The sequence below is a fragment of the Mycteria americana genome, chromosome 1, assembly GCF_035582795.1.
Source record: "Mycteria americana isolate JAX WOST 10 ecotype Jacksonville Zoo and Gardens chromosome 1, USCA_MyAme_1.0, whole genome shotgun sequence".
Classification (NCBI taxonomy): Eukaryota; Metazoa; Chordata; class Aves; order Ciconiiformes; family Ciconiidae; genus Mycteria; species Mycteria americana.
In genome coordinates, this window is record NC_134365.1 from 32,342,360 (window position 1) to 32,365,465 (window position 23,106).

At 39.2% G+C, this 23,106-nt stretch overlaps 1 protein-coding gene across 4 annotated transcripts in view; it reads left to right on the forward strand.

Moving 5' to 3' along the window:
- Positions 1–2,346: 2,346 nt before the first annotated feature.
- PNPLA8 (patatin like domain 8, phospholipase A2) overlaps positions 2,347–23,106 on the forward strand; it is a 43,212-nt gene continuing 22,452 nt past the window's right edge. Inside the window, exons 1-9 of one of the 4 annotated variants that reach the window (XM_075494065.1) lie at positions 2,347–2,409; positions 3,556–3,628; positions 3,916–4,766; positions 5,523–5,672; positions 6,900–7,051; positions 9,399–9,493; positions 14,850–15,021; positions 19,970–20,027; positions 22,259–22,453. In XM_075494065.1, the coding sequence (XP_075350180.1) occupies positions 3,939–4,766; positions 5,523–5,672; positions 6,900–7,051; positions 9,399–9,493; positions 14,850–15,021; positions 19,970–20,027; positions 22,259–22,453 (1,650 nt within the window). In that variant the 5' untranslated portion in view covers positions 2,347–2,409; positions 3,556–3,628; positions 3,916–3,938. Of the gene's footprint in view, positions 2,428–2,588; positions 2,835–3,555; positions 4,767–5,522; positions 5,673–6,899; positions 7,052–9,398; positions 9,494–14,849; positions 15,022–19,969; positions 20,028–22,258; positions 22,454–23,106 lie in introns of those variants that run through there. The other 3 variants (XM_075494035.1, XM_075494054.1, XM_075494044.1) reach the window with 3 other exon arrangements.

Sequence of the window (23,106 nt, forward strand, 5' to 3'; positions counted from 1 at the left end):
GACCTGTGGACCCATGGAGAGAGGAGCCCACACTGGAGCAGGTTTGCTGGCAGGACTAGTGACCCCATGGGGGACCCATGCTGGAGCAGTCTGTTCCTGCAGGACTGCACCCCATGGAGGGGACCCATGCTGGAGCAGTTTGTGAAGAACTGCAGCCTGTAGGAAGGACCCATGTTGGAGAAGTTTGTGGAGGACTGTGTCCTGTGGGAGGGACCCCATGCTGGATCAGGGGAGGAGTGTGAGGAGTCCTCCCCCTGAGGAGGAAGGAGTGGCAGAGACAACGTGTGATGAACTGACCGCAACCCCCATTCCCGTCCCCCTGAGCCACTCAGGGGGAGGAGGTAGAGAATTTGGGAGTGAAGTTAAGCCTGGGAAGAAGGGAGGGGTGGGGGGAAGGTGTTTTAAGATTTGGGTTTATTTCTCACTATCTTACTCTGTTATTAATTGGCAATAAATTTTAATTTCCCCAAATCAAGTCTGTTTTGCCTGTGATGGTAACTGGTAAGTGATCTCCCTGTCCGTATCTCGATCCATGAGCTTTTCACTGTATTTTCTCAAGCCTGTCCTATTGATGGAGAGGGAATGATATTGATGAAAAGCAGTTTGGTGGGCACCTGGCAACCAGCCAGGGTCAACCACCACTGACAGGTGGCAAAAAAGGAAGTACAAATTACTCAGTTAATATTCATAAAATATTCAAGAGCTGGAGAATGGCTTGCATTGGGAGCTGTAGAAAGTTTAATCTGTTCAATTTATAAAAAACCTGTGATAATAATTACCACATGCAATGGATCTAAATTTTCCTTTGGGGAAGAAAATATCAGGTAAGAAAATTAATTTTACTTTTTAATTTGTGAGAAAGAACAGAAGCAGATGACTGGAATCTGAAGCTATAAATGAAACATTATCCTCCTAATGTTCAAGGCAAGGCGTTATCAGTCTACTAAGGCATGGGGCGCATTCACCATCCTTTGCCATCACCCCATGTTTAGGCAACTTCATGAACGCTGTATTTTGGAGAGGCCGCGTAGGCAGGAAGCTCACAGGTCTGCTGCTTCTCCCAGGTCTGGCTGGGTAATACCGAGGTGCCCCCTAAACCTGTCAGACCTATGAAAAACACAGTATTTGTGATCCTTCTGTTGTCTCACAAATGGAGTTTGTTACCTGGTGTGCAGCATCCGCATCCATCGCACAGAGAGCCGAGATATCAGTTTATTCCAAGTTTTGCGCCTGACCGGGTGCTAGGTGATAACTCCACAAAGCTAGCACACCGATTGTTCGAACAGGTACAATATTTATACAGTTTAGTTATACATATGCATAAGCGATTGCATAAAACAGTTTCTTACTGGTCTACATTTCCGTACCTTACTCTTAAAGGCACAGTACTACTTTAATGTTCTACCCATGCTCAGAGGTGAGGGGTCTCTACTTGGGCCGGGGTCTCTGGCTCAAGGGGTGTGATTTTTAGTATTATAACGTGGATAGTTTGCGTAAGGGTGCTTCTAATCGCACTTCTACTAATGAACTCAGATTGTTGTAACAATGTTTCACTCGGCTCACAAATTTTTTCAGGCTGTGTTTCACTCCCATAATTCTTGATTAGACGTTCCGCATTCCAGTATGAATCTCCCTTATCAGCTTTATGTATGCCTCGGCCTTGCACCAGCTCTAGTGTACTTCTCACATCTGAATCTTCCCACATAGCTGTACAATACTGAATTTTAATTGGCTACACTTCTCCAAGAATTAAGCGGGAAATGCGGGGGGATACGCCCGGGGCGCCTGCACCGAGCGGCCGGACAGGAGCTAGGCCGGGTAGGGGCTCTCCTCCTCCTCCTCACGGCCCCCTCGCTCCCAGAGCGCCGGGGGGACGCCACCAGGAGCCCGGCAGCGCCAGCTCCGCCGCCACCGATCGCGCTGACACAGGGCGGCCGCCCGCCCCCCCGGGCCGCGCTGAGGCGAGGCGGGCTCGCCCCGCCCCCCGCGTGCCGCTCCGCACGTCGCCGCGCCGCCCCCGCCGGCCACAGCTCGCGCGCAGGCGCAGCAGCCGCCGCCCCGGCCATGACCTTGCCCCGCCTAGCTCCGCCCCGCGGGGCGCGCCAGCCCCTGCGTCACGCCGCCCGCCCCCCCCGCCCCGCCCCGCCCGCGCGGCCGGAGAGACGGCGCGTGTCTCAGATGCTTCCGGCGTGCTGGGCGCGGCGCAGGCGCAGTAGCGTGGTCCCGCTGGTTGCTCCGCGGCGCTGCCGTTGTTGTCGCTGCCGCCGCCGCCCCCTGCCCGCTCCGCCGGGGTGACAGCGCGCGGGCCGCGGCCCCTGCGGCCGCCCTGCTCGCGAGGGGCGGCAGGCCCTGCCTGGCCCTCGGCGGCGGCCTGGGGAGCGGGGGGAGGCGGGAGCCGTTGCCCATCAGGTACCTGCCGCCGCCGAGGTGGGCCGCGTCGCCCCGGGGGGCGTCAGAGGGGGCGGTGAGCGCGTGCCGAGCACGCGGGACTCGCGTGCGTGACGCAGGGATGGGTGTGGACGCGTGACGTGGGGCCGCTGCCGCCGAGCAGGGCCGGGGGCGGGGGGGGGGGACACGGGACGGGACAGGACGGGACGGGACTTGCCGCTTGTTTACGTGGCCGCTCTGGAAATCGTTTCTGCGAAATGGCGCAAGGCAGAAACAGAACCTGCTCCCCCTCCCGGGGCAGGAGGCCCCTCGGCGCCTATATATCGCCCCGCCCGCCGCCGTGGCCTGGAGCCCGGCTGGCTGCACGGTGGCGTCGGTGACCGAGCAGGAGGACTGGCAGGTGTGGGACGGGCACCGCGCAGGTTCAGGCGGCCGCTGAGGAAGCTGTAAGTAACGACGCTCCTGCCTGCGGCCGTGTCGCCTCTGCTGTTCCCTTGGCGTCGGCCTGCGCAGGTGCTGGCCTGCCTGACCTCCTCTGGCGCTTGTCGCGGGAGCTAGAGAAGTCTGAGCTTGCTGTTTAGGCAAATAATGGATTTGCTTCTGTGGTTTCGGCACAATTCTTGTATATTGTGTAAAACTCTGATCCACCTCAGAAACGTCTATGTTTTCCGTGTAGAATAAGGATTATATACTGTCCTGAGTTCTTAGGATAGGAACGTTTTGTTGAATTTGTGACTCTATACTGAAGCTTTACTCAAAGAACTGGTTCCTTTCTCCCCTGGGGGAATTCTGCAAAGGGGTGGTAATATAATGACAGTTTTGTTTGAAGTTTGGTCTCTGCACAAGATAATTTGCTAGAGACATACAAATTTCCCTTTATTAGAAAGACCGGCAAGCAGTTTTCTGTGTCACTAGATGCTTTTGTGTTGCATGTTGCTCAAGATGGACTTAAATTGGCCTTTAAGGAATAATGTGTTGAAATTAAAATGTTGGGATGACACTACCAACTATCCTGAGCAGTAGATATCCCCATGAGATCATTTGATTTGCATGTTTATCTGTCCTTACTGAAATAATAAATAATGCACCTGCTTTAAGCAATTCTGTGATTTTAGTTTAAATTGTTACTGGGTTTGGGTTTCCATTGTTGTTTTTTTTCTTTTTCAGATAACACCGTGATACAAGACTTATTTATTGAAAAATATTTTCTGGAATGAAGTAGGCAAGCAACATAGAACAGGTGTAATTATTTATAAGTAATGACAGTTCATTTATCTTTAGACGCATATTTGTTCTTTGTGATTAACCCAAAAAGTCTTTGGTGGAAGCAAAGAAACAAATACCTGTATTTGTATAGACCTAAAGTCTGCTGGAGGATAAATCATGCCATTCACCTGAGAGTTTTTCATACAAGTGAGCCTCGGTGTAAATGGGCCAGAAGCAGAACATTTTGGTATAACAAATACATTTACAGCCATGAGTTTTTATACTACAAAGTCTCTAAACTTTTAACTTCTTCTTCCAAAGGACTTACAAAAGTGAACAATCGCATGTCACGAATTAAGAATACTATAGAATCTGTTTCAAAGGCAGTGTCTGGCACTCACAGTGAACTGGTTTCACGGATAGCTCGATTAAAGTCACACTCAGGTACCCTGGGAAAAGCAAATAAAAGTAATGCAGATGCAGATAACATCAATGCAAATCTAGAAAATGATAAACAAATGACAGATGCCAGAACTCAGGGGGATTGCAACAGAGGCCCAGCTGCAAAGAAATCCACTTGTGGAAATGAAAAATTGGAGTCCATGTTAGTAAGTTCAAGTGGCACTTACCAAGATACTCCAGAAGATTCAGTGTCTACTAAAAACCACCTTTTTCATATAAGCTACTTTTCTACAAATTTTGGAGAGACTTACAACTTCGTAGCTGATCATATCAACTGGTACTTTAATAATAATTCCGTTATGGATCAAGAGAAGAAAATGAATGCTTTATTACAGGACTCTGAAGAGAGGAATAAGCTTGATTCATCAGAAAATACTGTAATGACTGAAGAAAAGACAGTGGATTCAGCAGCTACTTTAGCTCCTGAAGCAGAGACTCTGGGTGCTGAAAAGACAAATACTGCTCTTCCAGTTTCCACTAAAAAAAGTATTGCAAACTTTCTTTCCTATCCCAGTAACAGCGTACAAGCTTTTGTAGACAGTTATATTGGTGGGTTGGTTCCCAAGTTAAGATCCGATACAAAAGTTGTTTCACAAGAAAAGAGTAAACAGCCAGAACAAGAAGTGTCTGAGCAAGATGAGGAGGACAAAGCAAAAGAGGCTAAGACTGCAGAAGAGAGGGAAAAGCATCTGTCTCTTCAGAGAGAAAAGGCAAGTCTCTCAGTTAGTGTTACTTCTTTATATATTTATGTATATTTTATACAAATGTATATATACACTATACACACGTGTGTATATGCTTACGTGTGAACTTACATGTGGATATATACACACATACATACTTACACAGGTAAGTATATACCTATGTATGTACTTACATATAAGTACGTATATATGTACGCATACTTTTATTTATGTGTATGTACCTTTAAGTACATATGTACTTATAAATAAGTATGTATACATATATAAATGTGTATATAATTTTTATATAAGTACATATATGTAAGTTTATATATAAAGTGTATCTATATATATATACATACATGTGCGTATAGTAGATACATATATTTAGTTCATATATATGTAGAGAGAGAGTATATAAATATAGATAGATCTAGTTGGGGGTTTTTTTGTTGTAGTTTAGTAATCTTATACTCCTTCATAGTCCAAATACTATGATTTCAGAGTTGCCCTGAAAACACATCTGAGTACATGCTGGCACGTTTGTTTGGTGTATTGTTGCTGTGAGCTGCCTTTATTTATCTTCCTAGTAAACAAAGAATCAAAAGATTGCCTGTTTACATTTAAGCAATGCTTACTTGGAGCCTGTAGCAGATCTCAAGTACAACATACTGTCCATTACTTCTGAGAAATCTTAAAATAACAGTTTGGAATTATTCTTGACAAATTTTACACATTTCTTAGAGTAGTTTTATGTTATTTGTATAACTTTATCTTTTTTAGATTATTGCAAGAGTGAGTATTGATAACAGGACTCGAGCTTTAGTTCAAGCCCTACGAAGATCCTCTAATCGAAGAGTCTGTGTCAGCAGGGTTGAAGAACTGACCTATCATCTTCTAGAATTTCCAGAGAGCAGAGGAGTTGCAATTAAGGTGCAAATCGTCTTTATGCTTAGACAAAACATAAATATCTGACAGATGATTGACTTAGAATAACATAAAACTTTCTTCTGTGCTTTTGTGGACTAGTCATATTTTCTATTTGTAAAGATTACGATGTGAATGTCTCTTTTTATAGCTATTTTTTTAGCTGGTTCAAGCAGATTCATATGCAAACTATCAGTAGTTTAGCTAAAGGCTCTTAAGATTGCAGTGTTTAATTTAGAAGCATACAGCACTGTCATGTGGATAGATAGTATAGCTTATTCTAGTGGTAGATGAATGCTGTACACTATGTCCTCTGTTGCAGTTGACCAGACAGGAATGTACAGTACAGTTGATCTGCGTATGCACAACAGTTTTTATGCTTGTTTGCATGCTTCCTTTGAAGAGAGATGAGAAGAGCGGAGTATAACCATCAAATAAGTTCATGTACTCTAGTCCTACTCATTCCCTTTCCTGCAGTGAGAGGGCAGGAGGTGGGTGGTAGACTATTCTAGCAGTACTAGCCAAATCACAGCATTTGTCAGTCTCATGCCTTGTTCCACAGATGTGACAGATGTGTGACATAGGTTGTAGAATTGCTGGAAAAGAGATCTTTGGGAATGGAGTGCAGGCCAGATGAATCATCTGGGCAGAGTACAGGTTGGGCATTCACATGAATAGATGTGAATTACTTTATTATGAAAGAGTACATTCACTACTCCCATTTCGATTATAATGCTCTATATCTTTGTGATAATAATTTTACATGTAAAAATTACTCGGTGTGAGGAAGAATTTTAAATTTTTGTTTTGTTTTAATATTAGTGTACTTAGAAGGCATCTCCTGTTTTGAAGCAGTGTGATACTTAGCAAAATCTGGGCTTTTAGCTATACTTGCTGTGCACCATAGTTGAGTTTGGCCAATGTGACATTAAAGTCAATTAAACTACTGGTAAATATAGCTTTTCTAGCTATTTGAAAGATTTACATTTCACCTTGATTGCTAAAGTAACTACCTATCAGAATTAAACAGTGAGGCGTGTACGACATAATATTGGAGTCCTTTCTTTCCCTTGTTAGAAAGAGAGATGGGTAAATACAGATTTAAAGAAGTTTTCCTCTGAGTTTAACTAATATATTACTTTTATACTTAAATGCCAAACTGGTAAATTTAAGCATGGATTCTTTTGGTATAAACATATAGTTAGAATGAAATATCTCTGTATTTATCAATAGGAAAAATTAATCCCATGCCTATTGCGACTGAGACAGGCAAATGACGAAAGTCTTCAGGCTGCTGTTAGAGAGACTTTAGCTATAATTGGATATACAGACCCTGTGAAAGGCTGGGGAATTCGAGTCCTCACTATTGATGGAGGAGGAACAAGGTAAAACCTCTGGTTTTTTCTATATACTTGTAGCCTTTTTCATACTGTAACTGGAAATAAAATTTCAGGGTTTTTTTAATAAGTTTGTGTCCAAAGATGCAATTTATGATTTACAGTTCTGTTACATTTGACTATCCAAATGATGGGTATTATTTTTGTATGTATTTGTGCTTAAATTTCCATGCATTAGTAGTCCTATGACACTGAAATTACCCATTTAAAGTTGGCTACACACTCCTTTTGGAAGCAAATTAAGTGGTTATGTGAGTTAGTCTGCTCACAAGTCTAATCTCAGAAATACGAAATTGGTGTGAAGTACTAGAATTAGTTTATACTCTTATGATTGTGTTGACTTAGTAATACAAAAAATGTCCTTGTACTTGCTGGAGGGTGACCTGCCTTAGCAGGACTGGTCTCATATGAAAGAATGAGTAGGCTAGTGGTGAAAGCTACTCTGGCCATGCTGTTGATTTATATTTCTTCTACAACAAACACCTTTTTTTTTTTTTTTTTTTGATTTATGCACCACATGTCCTTAGTTACGTGTGCTCGAGTTCTGCATGAATTTATGCATCTACCACAATTTGTAAAAAGTAGTAGCAGAAGCACATTCATTAAATTTGAAGTCTGATGTTTACTAAAAGCTGTGTTTTCAGGCATATTTGAAGAACTCTTGTTGGCTAATATTTACTGATTCACAAATCTCTATTGGTAGAAAGTGAAGTATGAAGTCATTGCAGAAGTACAGTTTCACAAACTTTTTGTTTCCCCATAGTATTTCTTTACTTGCATCAAAATCAGTTGTCTTCAATAAGGAGTAAGCATATGACAAAACTTCAACATTTGTTTCCAAAAGTTCATTGTAAACCATATTTTTCAAAGTAGAAAGAAGGCTGCTATGTGAATAAATAAAGTCTGTTAATTTTTCTGTTAGATTTCTAGAGGAGTGACATTAGAAGACACTGTATCTTTAAAAAGTGGTATCTATGTCTATAATACTAAATGAAACTGGCATCCTGGCTTGTATCAAAAATAGCGTGGTCAGCAGGACTAGGGAAGTGATCATGCCCCTGTACTCAGCACTGGTGAGGCTGCACCTTGAATACTGTGTTCAGTTTTGGGCCCCTCACTACAAGAGAGACATTGAGGTGCTGGAGCGTGTGCAGAGAAGGGCAACGAAACTGGTGAAGGGTCTGGAGCAGAAGTCTGATGAGGAGCAGCTGAGGGAGCTGGGACTGTTTAGCCTGGAGAAAAGGAGGCTGAGGGGAGACCTTATCGCTCTCTTCAACTACCTGAAAGGAGGTTGCAGAGAGGTGGGTGTTGGTCTCTTCTCCCAGGTAACAAGTGATAGGACAAGAGGAAATGGCCTCAAGTTGCACCAGGGGAGGTTTAGACTGGATATTAAGAAATTGTACTTCACTGAAAGGGTTATCAAGCATTGGAGCAGGCTGCCCAGGGAAGTGGTTGAGTCGCCATCCCTGGAGGTATTTAAAAGACGTTTGGATGAGGTGCTTATGGACATGGTATAGTGGTGGTCTTGGTAGTGTTAGTTTTACAGTTGGACTCTATGATCTTAAAGGTCTTTTCCAACCTATGCAATTCTGTGATTCTGTGAAACAAGTTTAGAGAGTGAGCCTGAGTACTGACTACTGGCTGTTGTGCCACTTAATTGGTGGTGTTCAGCTGGTTATAGTTTTGAACTGGGTTGACTAGCACTCTTCAGCACAAGCCAGGACAGATGTGGGGGCAGCATGCAGGAGTTGTCATTCTCAGCAGGATGTGTTGGCAAGATGGTACGTGGTTTGGTGCTCCTTTTGCCATACGCAGTTCTCTAGCTCTAGCCCAGCAGAGTTAGCAGCTTTGCATGCCAGATACTATGCTTCATGCTATAGAAACACAAGTCTGATGGTCTGGAATGCATCTCTCCTGTTATTTCTGACACATTGAATTGAGGAAAAAAAACCAGACGGAAAAATACCATGTCCCAAGGGGCACTATATAGCCCTGTTAAGACCAAACTTTAAGTGCTGTGTGTTGTGAATGCAGCTGAGATCTATCCTGAGTCTACATCCACAGAACATGATCATCCCTGAGCCTTTGCTACAAAACAATATGGCTGTAGCTGTTGAGTACTATTTTTGGTATGCCTGAGTATGTGATTTGTATTTGGTATTCATCATTCCATTTTAATTGTGTTGTGCTACTCTTTCATTCCCTGAAATATTCAGGATTCTTACTGTTCTAGTTACTCAGTTATAATTAGTTATAATTAAGCAAAGGTGGGCTTAATTAGAGCTATGCAAGATAAAACTACCGTTGTATGTGAAGGGGTTTTTTTGTGTTTCAGGGGTTTAGTTGCCCTTCAGACTCTACGGAAACTAGAAGAACTAACTGGAAAGCCGGTTCATCAACTTTTTGACTACATTTGTGGTGTAAGCACAGGTAATTGTTAAGCCACAAGTTGGAATTTTGCTATGAATATAGTAAAAGAACATCTGAGAATAAATGTAGATTTTGAAGAACTTGCCTGTTTCTGACTTCGAGTGTAAGTTGGGAAAGTACAGGTGTGATTTCTGAAGTCTTTTTTTTCTCCTGCATAAGAACTTGGGGTGATTAATGATACACTTGTAACTTCAAACTGATTTCTCATTTTTTCGACAAATGCAAAACCTTCATTTTGTGCACAGATACATATATCTTAGATGTTTTATGGGGCTTTACAGACAACTAAGGTAACATCCCTCAGGGACTGATACTGGGCCAGTAGTGTTTCCTGTCTTTATTAATGACCTGCACAGCGGGACAGAGTGTGTCTGTAGCAAGATCTTGGATGATACTAAATTAGAGGAAGTGGTCAGTACAGTGATATCTTCTGTTCAGATTGGCCTGTACAGGCTGGAGAAATGGCTTGACAGGAACCACCTAAGGTTCAATAAAACCAGGTACCAAGCCCTCCATCTGAGGTGGGCCGACTGGCTAGAAACCAGCTTTTCAGAAAAAGACCCGGTCTTGTTGGAACAAGCTGAACATGAATCATCAGTGTACCCTTGCAGCAAAGAAAGCTGACCACATATTGGCTTGTATGCACAAGAACATACCCAACAGATTAAGGGTCTCTGGCCACTGTATGTCTAGTTTTGAGCTCCTCAGTAAACCCTTAATCTGTTGGGTACATTCTTGTATGTACCGAGTGAATCTGGCAGTGGGCCAAGTAGATGGTCAGGGAACTGGAGGTTGTGACATACAGGGAGAGAGTTCAAGAATTGGGTTTATTCAGCCTTAAGAAGAGAAGGATAAGGGGAGGCCTTATTGCTGTTTCAACTAATGGGAAAATACAGAGAAGATGGAGCTAGACTCTTCTTGAAGGTGCACAGTAATAGGAGAAAAGCCAACAGACAACTTGGAATATGGGAAGTTACAATCAGGTATAAGGATTCATGTTTTCCTTGCAAGGATGGTCAGACACTGGTAAGAGTTGCCTGCACAGGCTGTGGAATCTTTGTCCTTGGAGATACTCAAAACTCAGCTGAATGAGTCCTGAGTAACCTGTTCTAATTGAACCTTTTTGAACAGGTTGGACTAGATGACCTCTAGAGGTCCCTCCCAGCCTTAATTACTCTTGTGACTCAATGATAAGTTGCTTCTCCCTAGGAAGTAGGAAACTCTAAACTATAAGTTTCTTTTTTTATTAAGAAGACAGTCATCTCTTTCAGAAATGATGCTAGACCAGTAGCAGAATAATGCTGATTTCTAACATAAGAGGTATGCTGTAGTTGAATAGCTCAGTTCCCTTTAGAAACCCACGTACTTCAATTTTTTTGCACTATACTTATCTTCCATAGAGTTTAATTCAGAAATAACATTAAATGCAGATCACCATTAGTAGATATAATGTTCATGTTTCCAGAGATTTGCTTAATAGGCTCAAAATAGTAGAGAAGAGGAGAATGTTTAGGTCTACTAGACAGAATTTGTTTGTAGGCACAATATAGTTCCCTGTTTTACATTTTTAATAGTCTTTGAAAAAAATCCTTTGTTAGTTAATTTAGCAGTAAGTGGTTGTTTCTTTGGAAGATAGTTTCACTACAAAACACTTCTCTAATATCTCCTTCAATCATAATAAAGACATTTTATCTTGGATAGAGAAGCCTGGTATTCTTAATTCGATTCCACTACTCTGATTAGAACTAACTTTATTCTTCACTAGGTTTTGGTTTTGTAACTGCTAGTAAGTATAGTAAGTACTTAATGTGTTCTTTTAAGCTTTGTTTACACTATCAAGCTTTTCTCTGCAGTAGTCCAGCTTGCAATAATAGGTGACAAGACATGGCTGGGAGAGGTTGTACCTGTCTGTCAGCATGTGCTAGCAGTGTACTTTACCATTTCAGTTTGTGTTGATGGTACATATGCCGATAGGATTTGCAGAAGCTTGTAGCTGGATGAATTGCGGTTTACAACAGTGATGTATTAAATGATAGGAAGGATACCTCTTATGTGTTACACTCTCTTCTTTCTGCTGTGGTTTTCATATCTCTTAATATCATTTAGCTGTTTTGCCTTTGATGTTTAGAAATAATCAGTTTGCTGTGAGTTCAGCATCACAGAGTCTGTCTTTCTAGTTAGCTTCCCTCTACTTCACTGGTGGACATAGGGTGTAAATGCAGGCAGTCACAGAGAAAGATCACTGTAATGATGCTGTAATGGGCCCTGCATACCTACCTTACCTGCCTATTGCTGAGCACAGTATCTGAGCATGGAAGCACCAGAAAATCTGCAAGCACGTGCAGTGCAGTGGTAGCCACTGAATTTTTTTTATGGGGAACCAAGTTAATGTAAATTGTGTACCGAGTTTGTGCCTGTTCTGTGCAAAAATCCAGAGATGAAAAGGCAGTTGAGAGGAGGAAGTGCCATTGCCCCATGAACTGAGCTGTTGGGAATTCTGTAAGTGAGGGTGATTATTACTGTTCTCTAGAGTATGACATGCTTTTATAGATGCACAGAGCACTTAACCCATTGAGGACAACTTATCTGCAGGTATGCTGTGGATGTGGCTTGTATGTTCTTTTCACTGCTCCTGCGGTCTCCCAGTATATCAAAGATACTTCTCAATAGTAGTGCACTTACAGTTCAGTCACAGGGAGCAGTTTATAACATCAAGAGTATGTGATCAGGCAAAGTGCATACTATCACATTTTCAAATGTGCTGGCCTGCTCCAAGAATTTTAAAAAGACACTTTTTTCCTAAACTTCTATATTGACCTAATAATTAGTGGCATTCAGATGCATCGTATGAAGGCTTTGATCATTGACATACTGTGATCAAAGGTTCTCTAAGCATATTGTTTTCCAGTGCATTTTACTACAAACACATCTGAATTGTACTGGTCTCTTTGATCATCAGTTTTGGATGTATGTGAAGTTTGCATAAGGACTTCACATAAGGATATTCTCCCAAAATATTCCTCCCAGTTTGTTAAGAACAGCATAGGGCTAGTGCCCCCATGTATTCTCCCAGCCTTCAGTGATTTGCAGATGAGGAGCCTCCTTAAACAAAGCTGGCATCTCTTTGTGTTCATGATTTTTTTTTTTTTTTTTTTGCCCGTGATGGCTTTGCAGTTTTGAAATGCATTTTTGAAACCTTTCTGACAGAAGAAGTATTTTTTTCAGGAGAACTCATGAATAAGTCAAGTCACAGTATTATAGAGGTGGAATTGTCCTTAGGAGGTTATCTCATTTCCCAAGGAACTGGTCAGCTGTGTGTGTTTCACTACTGACAATTTTCTAAGATTTTGAATCATGTTAGACCTCTTCAGAAAATCTGTGCTCCACTGTCTTTACATTCAGGAAAAAAAAAATCCAAATGTCTAATGTGGATCTTCTTGTTGCAGTTCAAATTTATTTCCTCTTGTCCTGACTCCCTGGGAACATGGATTACAGATTCTTTCTTTTCTCTTTGCAGCAGCCTTCTGTGCATTTAAAGTCTTTTTTCATAGCCTGTTTACTCAGGCTTTCCTTACAGACTGATTTCCTTGACATGTGATTGTTTTGGGGGACTTTTTTGTGTGGTTTTTCTTTTTTTCAACTGATCTACATCTTTTTTTGGAGAATGTCATTCAGGTCCAGATACAGCACTGCAGCTGAAGTCTTACTAGTACTGAATGAGGAAGGAATATTTTTGCCTTTCAGGTTATGTTCTTGCCTATCTTGTGTCGTCTTAGCCAACTGTATCCCTGTGTTCTTCAAGACATGCTCCTTAGCCTCTCAGGTATTATTTAGGTATTTTTTTTTCCCCCTGAACTGTTAGCTGTCAAGGTTGAGATGGTGGCTGGAGTGTAGGAGTCTGTGATACAGAGCAGGATATGATGGAAGCATCAGAAACTTGTTTCACTGGCCCATCTGATAGAGCCTGCACTATATCTTTGATTTTGAACTTACTCTCCTGTGTCTTGTTACTATCCAGCAGGTTTCAGCAAAGTCCTTTAATGTGTACCTTGACTCTGATATTATCTACTGCCACTTGTGTGCTGATGCAGACTGCAGTTTTTGATGCTGTTTCTAAGGAGGTGAAGTGAAAATGAGTTTGCATTTGGTATGAATTTTGGCTCTTTGGCTTTGAAGCTGTTCACCAAAATAGCAAATGCATGCTGTTATAGAATTGGTGCTGGAGAGTTTAGAGGAAAAGAAGGCAACAGAGGATTTGCATGATTCAGGAAAATGGTGTTTCTCTGCTGCCAGATGTTTAGTCTGTGTTGAATACAGGCATTTGGTGATTTGGCAGTTGAGTAAGTTTCTCTTGATGAAACTTTGATGTGTCAGGTAGGCCCAGGTTATATTAAGCATGTGTGCTACATTTTGAAAAGTTGAGACCATCAATCCACTGACCTTCAGCTATCATGGTGGTGGGATCTGTGAGAGCAAAAGAAGCTTGGAAGTCATATTTCCTTTAAAGCCTTCTGTAACTTTCTTTATGTAGTTCTTTCTGCGTATGTGTTCTATGCTTGCTCTATTTCAAGAATTTACTCCTTTTTAAATAATTTTACTCAAACCTATTACATTCATTTCCACATTGGAAAAATCATGTGTCCTGATTAATGCTTAATTACATGTCCTCACAATATTGCACAATTAGATTTAAAGGTTGTATATGTCCCTTTCAGTTTAATATATCTAAGAATTGTAGTGATGCATTAATTGTATTTTTCCACAGTCTTTATAATGGTATTCTGCAATCATACTTTTTGGATACCGTTGTTTTGTTCCTGCAAGGGTAGCTCATAATTTTGTTAGGCACGCACTAGATGGCAGTGTGTATGAATGTCTAATTATAAATGGTTGCAACCAAATGTGTTCCAAACTAGTTAAAACTCCCCTCTTTTTACAGAATTTTCCTAGAATTTTTCTTTACTGACTCAGAGTTTGCCAGATAGCAAGTAATGCTCCAAATATATTTTTAATACCACAGCGTAGATTTCTCTTACTCATTCCTCTTTCCAAATAAAGCAGTGGATTTAATTTGCTTTCTTCCATATACATGTTTGCAGGGATGGAATCTGCAAAATGAAATAATGCCATTTGTCAAGTTCTCATAGTTCTGTTTTTGAAAGTAGACTCTCTTCCTATCTTGTCCTTTAAAACATAGTTTATGATCTTTGAACAGGAATTTAGTGATACAAATGTCAATTGATCTTCTGTTTTCAAGATAGATATTCTGCTAACCAATGAACTACATTACATAGTAATCCATCTTTATAATCTTACTCCAGGCTATATTTTACATTTCCAAATATTTCTTTTTCAGGAGCTATATTAGCTTTTATGTTGGGGTTGTTCCATATTCCTCTGGATGATTGTGAAGAACTGTATCGCAAGTTAGGATCAGATGTTTTTAAGCAGAATGTCATTGTTGGAACTGTCAAAATGGGTTGGAGCCACGCCTTTTATGACAGTGATATCTGGGAAAAAATGCTTAAGTAAGTAAAAAATGATGAGGTGAAAAAATAATTAGTATAACGTCTGAGAACCTTTGGTGGTGTTATTGTTTCACTGGTAAGCAAATTCTTAAAACAACTAGAAAGGATTAGCATATACTCTTGTTCTTTTGAAATAGCTGTTTTCATATTTAACAAAACATTGAAAGCCTTTAATGTAATGATTTCTGTTTCTGGGGAGTAAAGTAAGCTTTAGTGCACTGATTTCTGATTATATTCCTGTATGCTTGCCAGCTCTGCTTGATCCTGACTCATTATAGATCTGCTACAAATTTTACTAGCCACCTGCTGTGCCTTTTTTCTTATAGGAGACATGGTGAGAAATTAAATAATGTGCTGTAGTGAGGATTTTTAATCTTAGCTGCCATATTGAGGGGTTTTGCCCATTGTCCCTTTCTTTGAAAAGGGAAATGAGCTGTAAGGATTGCAATGAAAAAATATCTGCTGTGTCAGAGTTGCCAGTGAAATGGTATTTGATCATAGATATGTATACAAATGCATTAATGGTTATTCAGGAAAAGTCACTGGAAGAAATTATTAATATTTATTACAAGTTTTATTACTTAGTTTTATTAATCTGTATTTGTATTGATAGTTCCATTGTTTATAATTTTAGCAAACTAATGTCATAGTTTCCCAAACAGTGTAAGCTGGCACTGCTACTGAAAGAACTGAAACAACCTTCTCTGAGAGCAGATGTAAAATGGTAAAAAGCTTCTTTGGATAAATAATGACAAGTTCCTTTGGGAACATGATTAATGTGTTTTATGGGATTGAAGGTTTTTTCTAGGCATTATAGTGGGAATACCTGTGCTGCCTGAGTTTTAAGCACCTTACTTCTTTGCTGAAGTGGAGAGAGAGGCTTCCAAGCACTTCTCTGTGCTTTTGCATATTTTTAGGAATAAATTACCAAATTAATATCATGAGTTTTTCTTCTCAGATATCTGGAGTTCCTCTTTTTTTTAGAAAAGAGATTTTTCTCTGCTTTTCCTCTTTTCCTCCCCTGCCGAACTAAAAGAAGTCTTGTGAAAATCAGAATTACCTCATGTGAAAGTATTTTACATGCCTTTAATTAAAATGCTATTATAACTTGCAGCTACATGTAACACATGAGGGAGGTAAAGCACTCTACTCCTGTGCAGTGGACAGAAGCCAGGCAATTATTATATTATCCATAGATTAAATTAAAAATTAAATTTACTGATCAACGAATGACTCTTTGTTGACCTAATTCTGAAATGTTGAAGGGAGATGCTATGGCTGCACTACATTTTATTGAAACACTGGGGATTCCTGCAGGCTTCCTTGTGGTGTGGAAGCGTAGAACTAAGAAGGGAACTGAAAGGTTATGTAGCATCTCTTTATGGCATTACGAAGGTCAGGTCTAACTTTCAGTCACTGTATGGGAAAACCGCTTTATGTTTTGTTTTAAATTTGAAAGCCTTATCTGTGCTGCATGGGTTTTTGTTGTTTAAATGGTAGTAGACTTGTCAGCCTTGCTTGAAATGGAGAGTATCCATTTACAATACAGAGGCATGCAATATACATTTAGCCCTGCCACAATATTGATGGTATTATTTTCTGTCAGAAAGTATTCTTGCTGAAAATAATTAAGCTAATGTTGCATCAGGCTAATGTTGCATGCATTCATAAGGCATATTACAAATTCTATTTCAGAAAATGACAACTAATTTTGGTTAACTAACTTTTTATTCTGAGTGCTGTAGGGAATTGATTTTGTCTTACATGTATGTTTATTTTAACTCTTCTTATATATTCCTTGAATTGCAGTTTGAGGAGTGGTTTTCATCAGTTACTTTTATTACTTTGTGCAGAAAATTATACTTACTGTACATTAGTCTATGTAATACTATATTAAATCACATTTGTAAGAAGAACCTGGCTTATAGTTCCAAGTTTTTTCTGTTTTCTTTTGACTGTTGTTTTTCCTCTTTCATACTGTCTTGAGAAACTACTGGAGAAATTTGGTGAGCAGCTAGGGGTTTTCACAAGCTAACTAAAATCCTATACTGGGAATTTGTAATCTTGAGAAGCAATGAAGCACTGTATAGAGGGTAGGGTAAAAGTTAAATGTTCTCTGTTGGTAGGAAAATGGATAATGCATGTGTTGAGGATTACAGGTCGTAATACTTCAAACCATTATTTGTTATGCAAATTGAAGAATAAATTGAGACTGCTCTCCAGTGACTAGAGGGGCAACACATTCTGTACCAGTTAGTCACTCCAGACGTACTTAACAGATTTTGCAGCATTATCGGTGGCATGTTCTGTAACTTATGGAACACGCAATAAAAGTTTCTCCTGTAGGTTTAGTAAAGATGTCATAGTTTCCTGGTACTTCTGTTGTTGTTGTTAGAAAGGGGTAAAAGTTACAATTTTGCCTTTCGAATTGAATGCTCTTTCTCCCAGGCTATTTTTGCACCCTGGCTGTACCCGATTAGAATGTTTCTTTAAGCATATGGTTGGCAATATGTTCTTCATAGCATTATTGAAATAAGTGTTGCAGTATTAGTGACTCAAAGCAATGAAAGAGCAACCTTTGTAAAGGAGAGTTGTTGTTTAGGTAGGTCATGTCTAGAGGACATAGGTCACAGACAGACACAAAGCAGATAAATGGAAAAATAGGATGGCAAATGAAATTATGTGTAAAGTAATAACGCATGAGTGGAAAAATGTAAAATGCTTACAGGATTTAAACTAACTTCAATATCAAAACTGATTTGGGTGGTGTTATGGACAGTTTAATGAAACATCTGTATGCTTGTGGTCAAACAAGATGATTCAGTGTGTGATGGCTGGGATTGAAAATACGGAAAATACCACAATGCCATTATATTAATCCATAATACAGTTTCATTGAAAATACTATTTACAGTCCCGGTTACCCCATTTTAGAGAATGTTTCTGTTGCAAGATTGGTAAAAAGTAGCCAGTGACCTAAAGACAATTCACACAAAGGAATTAGGGCTCTTTATTGTTAAAAAAGGCAAAAAAGTTAAAACAGTAATTTGAGATATCTTACTATCTTGAGAATTACTGTTCTCATCTTTTCTTCAAGAACAAGGGACTATTCAATAAAACTAAAATTAGGAGACTTTCTCTTTTAACACAGTATGTGAATAAACTGGAATTAATTGTGTTGTGACTTCAGTAAAGAAAATAATTGAACAGTGAGGCTTGACAAAGACATTTGTATAATACACAATTACAGTATTAATGCTAGCAACAAAACTAAAATAAATTTGGAGGTAATATTAAACTTTTATCTTTAGACCTTAATGTCTAAAGTTGCATAGTAGTTTAAGGGATTTCTTGTACCTACTCTGAAGCATCAGTTCCTGGCCTTCATAAGAAACAAGATGGGAGAAAATTGTTATTCAGTTTGACAGTTCCTGTAATTAAGCAGTGGATATTGCTTATGCAGTTTTTTAATCTTTGCATTGAGGGTTTGGGAAAAAATATCTAACACAGATACTTAGGAACAAGTAGATGAAAGTGATGCAAATCAGTAGATGTCTTTCATATCTCACCTCTGTCAATCTCTTCTTTTACTTCTGAATATTCCTACTTCATGGTTCTGTGTGCCGCCTTCTCCTTCTGTAATCAATTAGGGAATGCAGATGACACTCTTCCCCTTCTGGTTGGTGACTGTGAGACTTGAATTAACGCATTTATTGGAAAAAATAAAATAAAAAAGCCCTATTGATGTAAGAATTGTGTCACCAGCAGTCTTCGATCATAGGACTAGAAGCTGTTCCCCTTCCTTCCTCCCTCTCAAGGATATGTACACAGCCATCCTTCAAGCACAGATATCCACTAGTGGAAGAGTAAATTGTCCTACCTTCAAATACAGTTTACTGTCTACATTGATGACTACTGCTGTTGTGGCATTTAAAGCTTCTTTTATCTTCTGACCTGACTAGGTTGATAAAGGTGTTGTTTTTAACAGTGGAAGTGCTACTACCTACTGTCACAGTAGTGCGAGCTATAGATGGATGATCTCTTAACAACAACATGTGGAATCACCTCATTTAAAAAGTGTGGCAATACTGAAAGCCATCTTTGCAGAATAGAGTAGATGCACCACCTGTGTTTGTGTGGGCTGTGTTCGAGGGGAGGAAGAAAACTTGCTGATTTAAATGAAAGCCTGTTTGGAATCATTATGGATGAGCACCCACTCTGTAGAGTTTTACACCTTTACTGTAAGTAAATCGAAGTTGAAATAGATGCTGATATGAGATTATTGGCTAGTATGCTGGTATCCTCCAGTCTCCTGCAATATGCAGGAGGGCTACCTTCTAGTTAGCAATTAGAACACTGACCCTAATGCTGATGTGATGATAAATTACAATGCTGACCATTCGTATGATTTCACTGTCAGATTTATAAAAATGTATGCATATGAAAAAATTCCACCTGAAAAATAGATGTTAAATGCATATTGAATTATTGTTATGGAAGATTACATGTAGATGTTTTAACTTTCTTCTAAGTCACGTAGAATGTTGTCTTTCTTTCCTTAGTTATTGTTTTCATAACAGTTCAGGAGAGTAATTTTCATTACTATAAAACTGCTGTATTAAAGATGTTGATTTTCTGATTCTTAAATGTAGCAAAGTACTTTGTTTTCCTCTCACAAAGTAGTTGAGTAATCCTGATGATTTATGGTTAAGTATGTGGTGAAGTGAGTAACTGAATCAAGACCTCAATCACTCTTCAGACTTACTTCCAACAGCCTAGAAGGTTTGAAATATTGGTCCATTGAAGTCAACTATAGATATCGGATTATTAAAGTTAAATCCAAGCACTGCTTCTTTTAAATGCAAAACTCTCAGAAGTAAGGATGATAAAAATTTGTCTTTTGTTCATGCTAAACTGATGGAGTGTTTTCAAATTTTTACACTTGTAGAGAAAAAATGGGCTCAAATCTTATGATTGAAACTGCAAGAAATTCCAAATGTCCAAAGGTAAGTACAGTTTTCTAAGGTAAATACTAATTGTGTGTTCCACGAGTACTTTAAGAGTTCTGAGTAAGAGCACTATCCCTAGAAGAATACTGGATAAGCAGCATGAGTGTTGATACGCTCTCCAAGCTTCCATATGAGATAACCCATGCTTTTAAAGGATAAAAATTCATTAGATTCTTAAATTTCTGCAGCAATTTCTCATATTTTTATTCAATACTTTAAGTTAGAGTATGTTTCAGAGATGTGAAAATGCTTATAAGCAGAGAAATACTAGGTCAACTTCTTGAAGTTGTGCAAAGTTTATTTTTTCATATAAGAGAATTCTAGTATCTGGAGATCCTGTCATGTCAGCTGTGATCTGTGTTATTGTGTAGTGGGAGAACAGTGTTTATCCTCACTTCATCTGTATTACCAGGTTTTCTCCAGTCATGTTCATAGGCCCTGGGATCTTTACTCTTCCTGTATGATCTAAAGGGCACCAATTAATTGGAGGGGTGATATATACAGCAGCAGCACAAGAGTGAAAGATGAGAAAGCACGGGTATTTTATTTTTGGTGAAGGATAGAGTGTGAAGAAAGAAGAGAAATATAATAGCACATATTTCAGAACAATCTGTAATTAACAGGTGTTTTGGTGTCATAGCACTATATTCAATGCTTTACTGTTAAATGGAAGATATTCACATTTTTCTAAACATAGAAACATGTGCTTGACTGACTGCGTTCCTAGTCCATGTCTAAAACAAGGACATGAAAAGGCTGGAGTGGTATGTTGCTTTCTGAGAGAGAAGCTATCCTACGTTGACTTGAAAGTTATCTTTGAACCGGGATCTTTGGCTTCCTTCCATGTTCTTCAGTAATAAAATGTGAATATAAATAGAGTTGAAACTAGCTATTCCCAGTAATAGCTTTGTAGTGCTGGCAGTAGTGTCACTCTTTACAAGGCACAGCAAAATCAAAATAAAACACGCAGTTGTGTGCTTTGCTGCTGTTAAATTCATGGTGAGATGGATTTTTCTGGAAGGTGCTCAGCACTTTACAGCTTAGACTGCATCATGAAGTGGAAGGGTATATTGGTATTACCAAAAATAAATTCAAGCATCAGTTCGATAAGTTTTCTATTAAATTTTCCAAAGTGTTTTTTTGTACTGCTTCTAGTAGTGCTTTAGAACCAAGCCTTCCTTTTCACAAAACCAGGAAACTTTCCCTCTATCAAATGATGGACTACGAATCATGCATGTGTTTTGCTTCTGCATTGTCATAGGGAAGTTACACTTTTCTTGACTTTTCTTGGTTTTTGTATAAGGATGGACTTACTGTGAATTAAATGATTTAACTTATGTAGCTGAAGAATGGAAATGAATACAGTGATATCACAGTGTCAGCTGCTAGTGCTGTTGAGTAATGTTTCCCAAAAACACTCTACTCTGTAAAATAGTAAACAAAATAGAATTGAACACCCACTTGTCTGCTAAAGAGTATTGTTCTGAACAGTGCCAGCCAGGCGGGGTGCATCATCACTAAAAGGACTTGCACATTCTAACACTCACCCATAACTGTAGGTACTCTCACCTCGTGTGATGATATCTGTAAGATGTGATTTTTTTGCAGTCATAGATTTTGTTTTATGGAAATACCATTTTGACTTTTCTCTTAGATTTACATATGTGACTTTTTGTTAACGACATTTCAGTGTCCTTACAAAAAACCTTGAAAGATTTATGTTTGATTCTTTTGGTTTTTTCTCTGGGGGAGATTCTTCCTGCGATCCTTTAACTGAAGTTGCAATATTAACTAATCATTTTCTTGGAGAAAGAATTTGGTTGACGTTTCTAATGTTTGTATTTAATGGCATTGTTGCATTGCTGGTTACGGACTTTAGAGAACAAACTACTCATAAAGGCAAAACATTTTAAAATAATACAGATGACATGAGCTTTTTGTTTAAATATCAATGGATAGATATTTGTAGAAACAGAATAGCCAGTGAAAACAATTAATTTCAGGTTAAAAATAGCATTTTCTTTAGGGAGTTTGTTTTTTGATTTGTTTTTTTTTACTTTTGCTTTTTAAAATTTATATAGGCATTATAAAAAAAAGTAAATAAATAATGAACCAAGTAGGATTCCAGGGGTGCATTTAATGTATAAATTGGATTTCATATTGTGGGAAGTTGTCACTATTATTATTTTTATTATATATAACTATTTTTGTTCCTCCTAACTCACTAGGTAGCTGCAGTAAGCACCATTGTAAACAGAGGAACACCACTGAAAGCATTTGTTTTTAGAAACTACAATCACTTCCCTGGTGTTAAGTCTCATTATATTGGAGGCTGCCAGTATAAACTGTGGCAGGCCATTAGAGCATCATCTGCTGCACCGGGTTACTTTCAGGAATATGTTTTGGGCAATGATCTTCATCAGGTAAGTTGAAATATTTTCCTTTAGTAAATATTTTCCAATACTATACCTGAGAAAAAAGTTGTCTGAATTTCTGAATCAGAACTAAGCAAATAAATTGGTAGCAGAAAGGAAATCTAGGATGGATAGGGAGGGGTAAGAAAGGAAATTTTTAGCTTGTATAGCCCTTAGAGAACCAGAAAGGGTATAGGCTTAAAAATCTTAGTCTTCTCAATACAAACTTAAGCTCTTCTGCTATTCCTTTCTTCTCTGCCTGGAAGGAAACCTTATATGAGTTGTAAATTGCTTCTGACTTCCTGCTTACAACTGGTATTTCATTGAGCATTATTTCACTAAACAGATGGTATGACTTAAAATCTAACAATACTGTAAAGTGTGAAAAAATCAAGTTATGCATTTCAGTGTTCCTTTTATTAGTGCATAATTCCAGTTTACGGTCTACTTTTAATTCTTTCCATTGATAGCTTGTTAAGCTCTACCCTGGTTCTGAGCTAGTAAAAAGAATAAGAGATGCCATGGCAGTAAGATTAAACCTGGAGGACAACTGCAAAAGAAATTCCCTTGAGGATAAAGTAGTGTCTCCACAGTGTATGCTACTTTATTGTATTATAGCTTCTGTTGGTGACCCTGGTTAGTAAAGAGCAAGGCAAATTAAT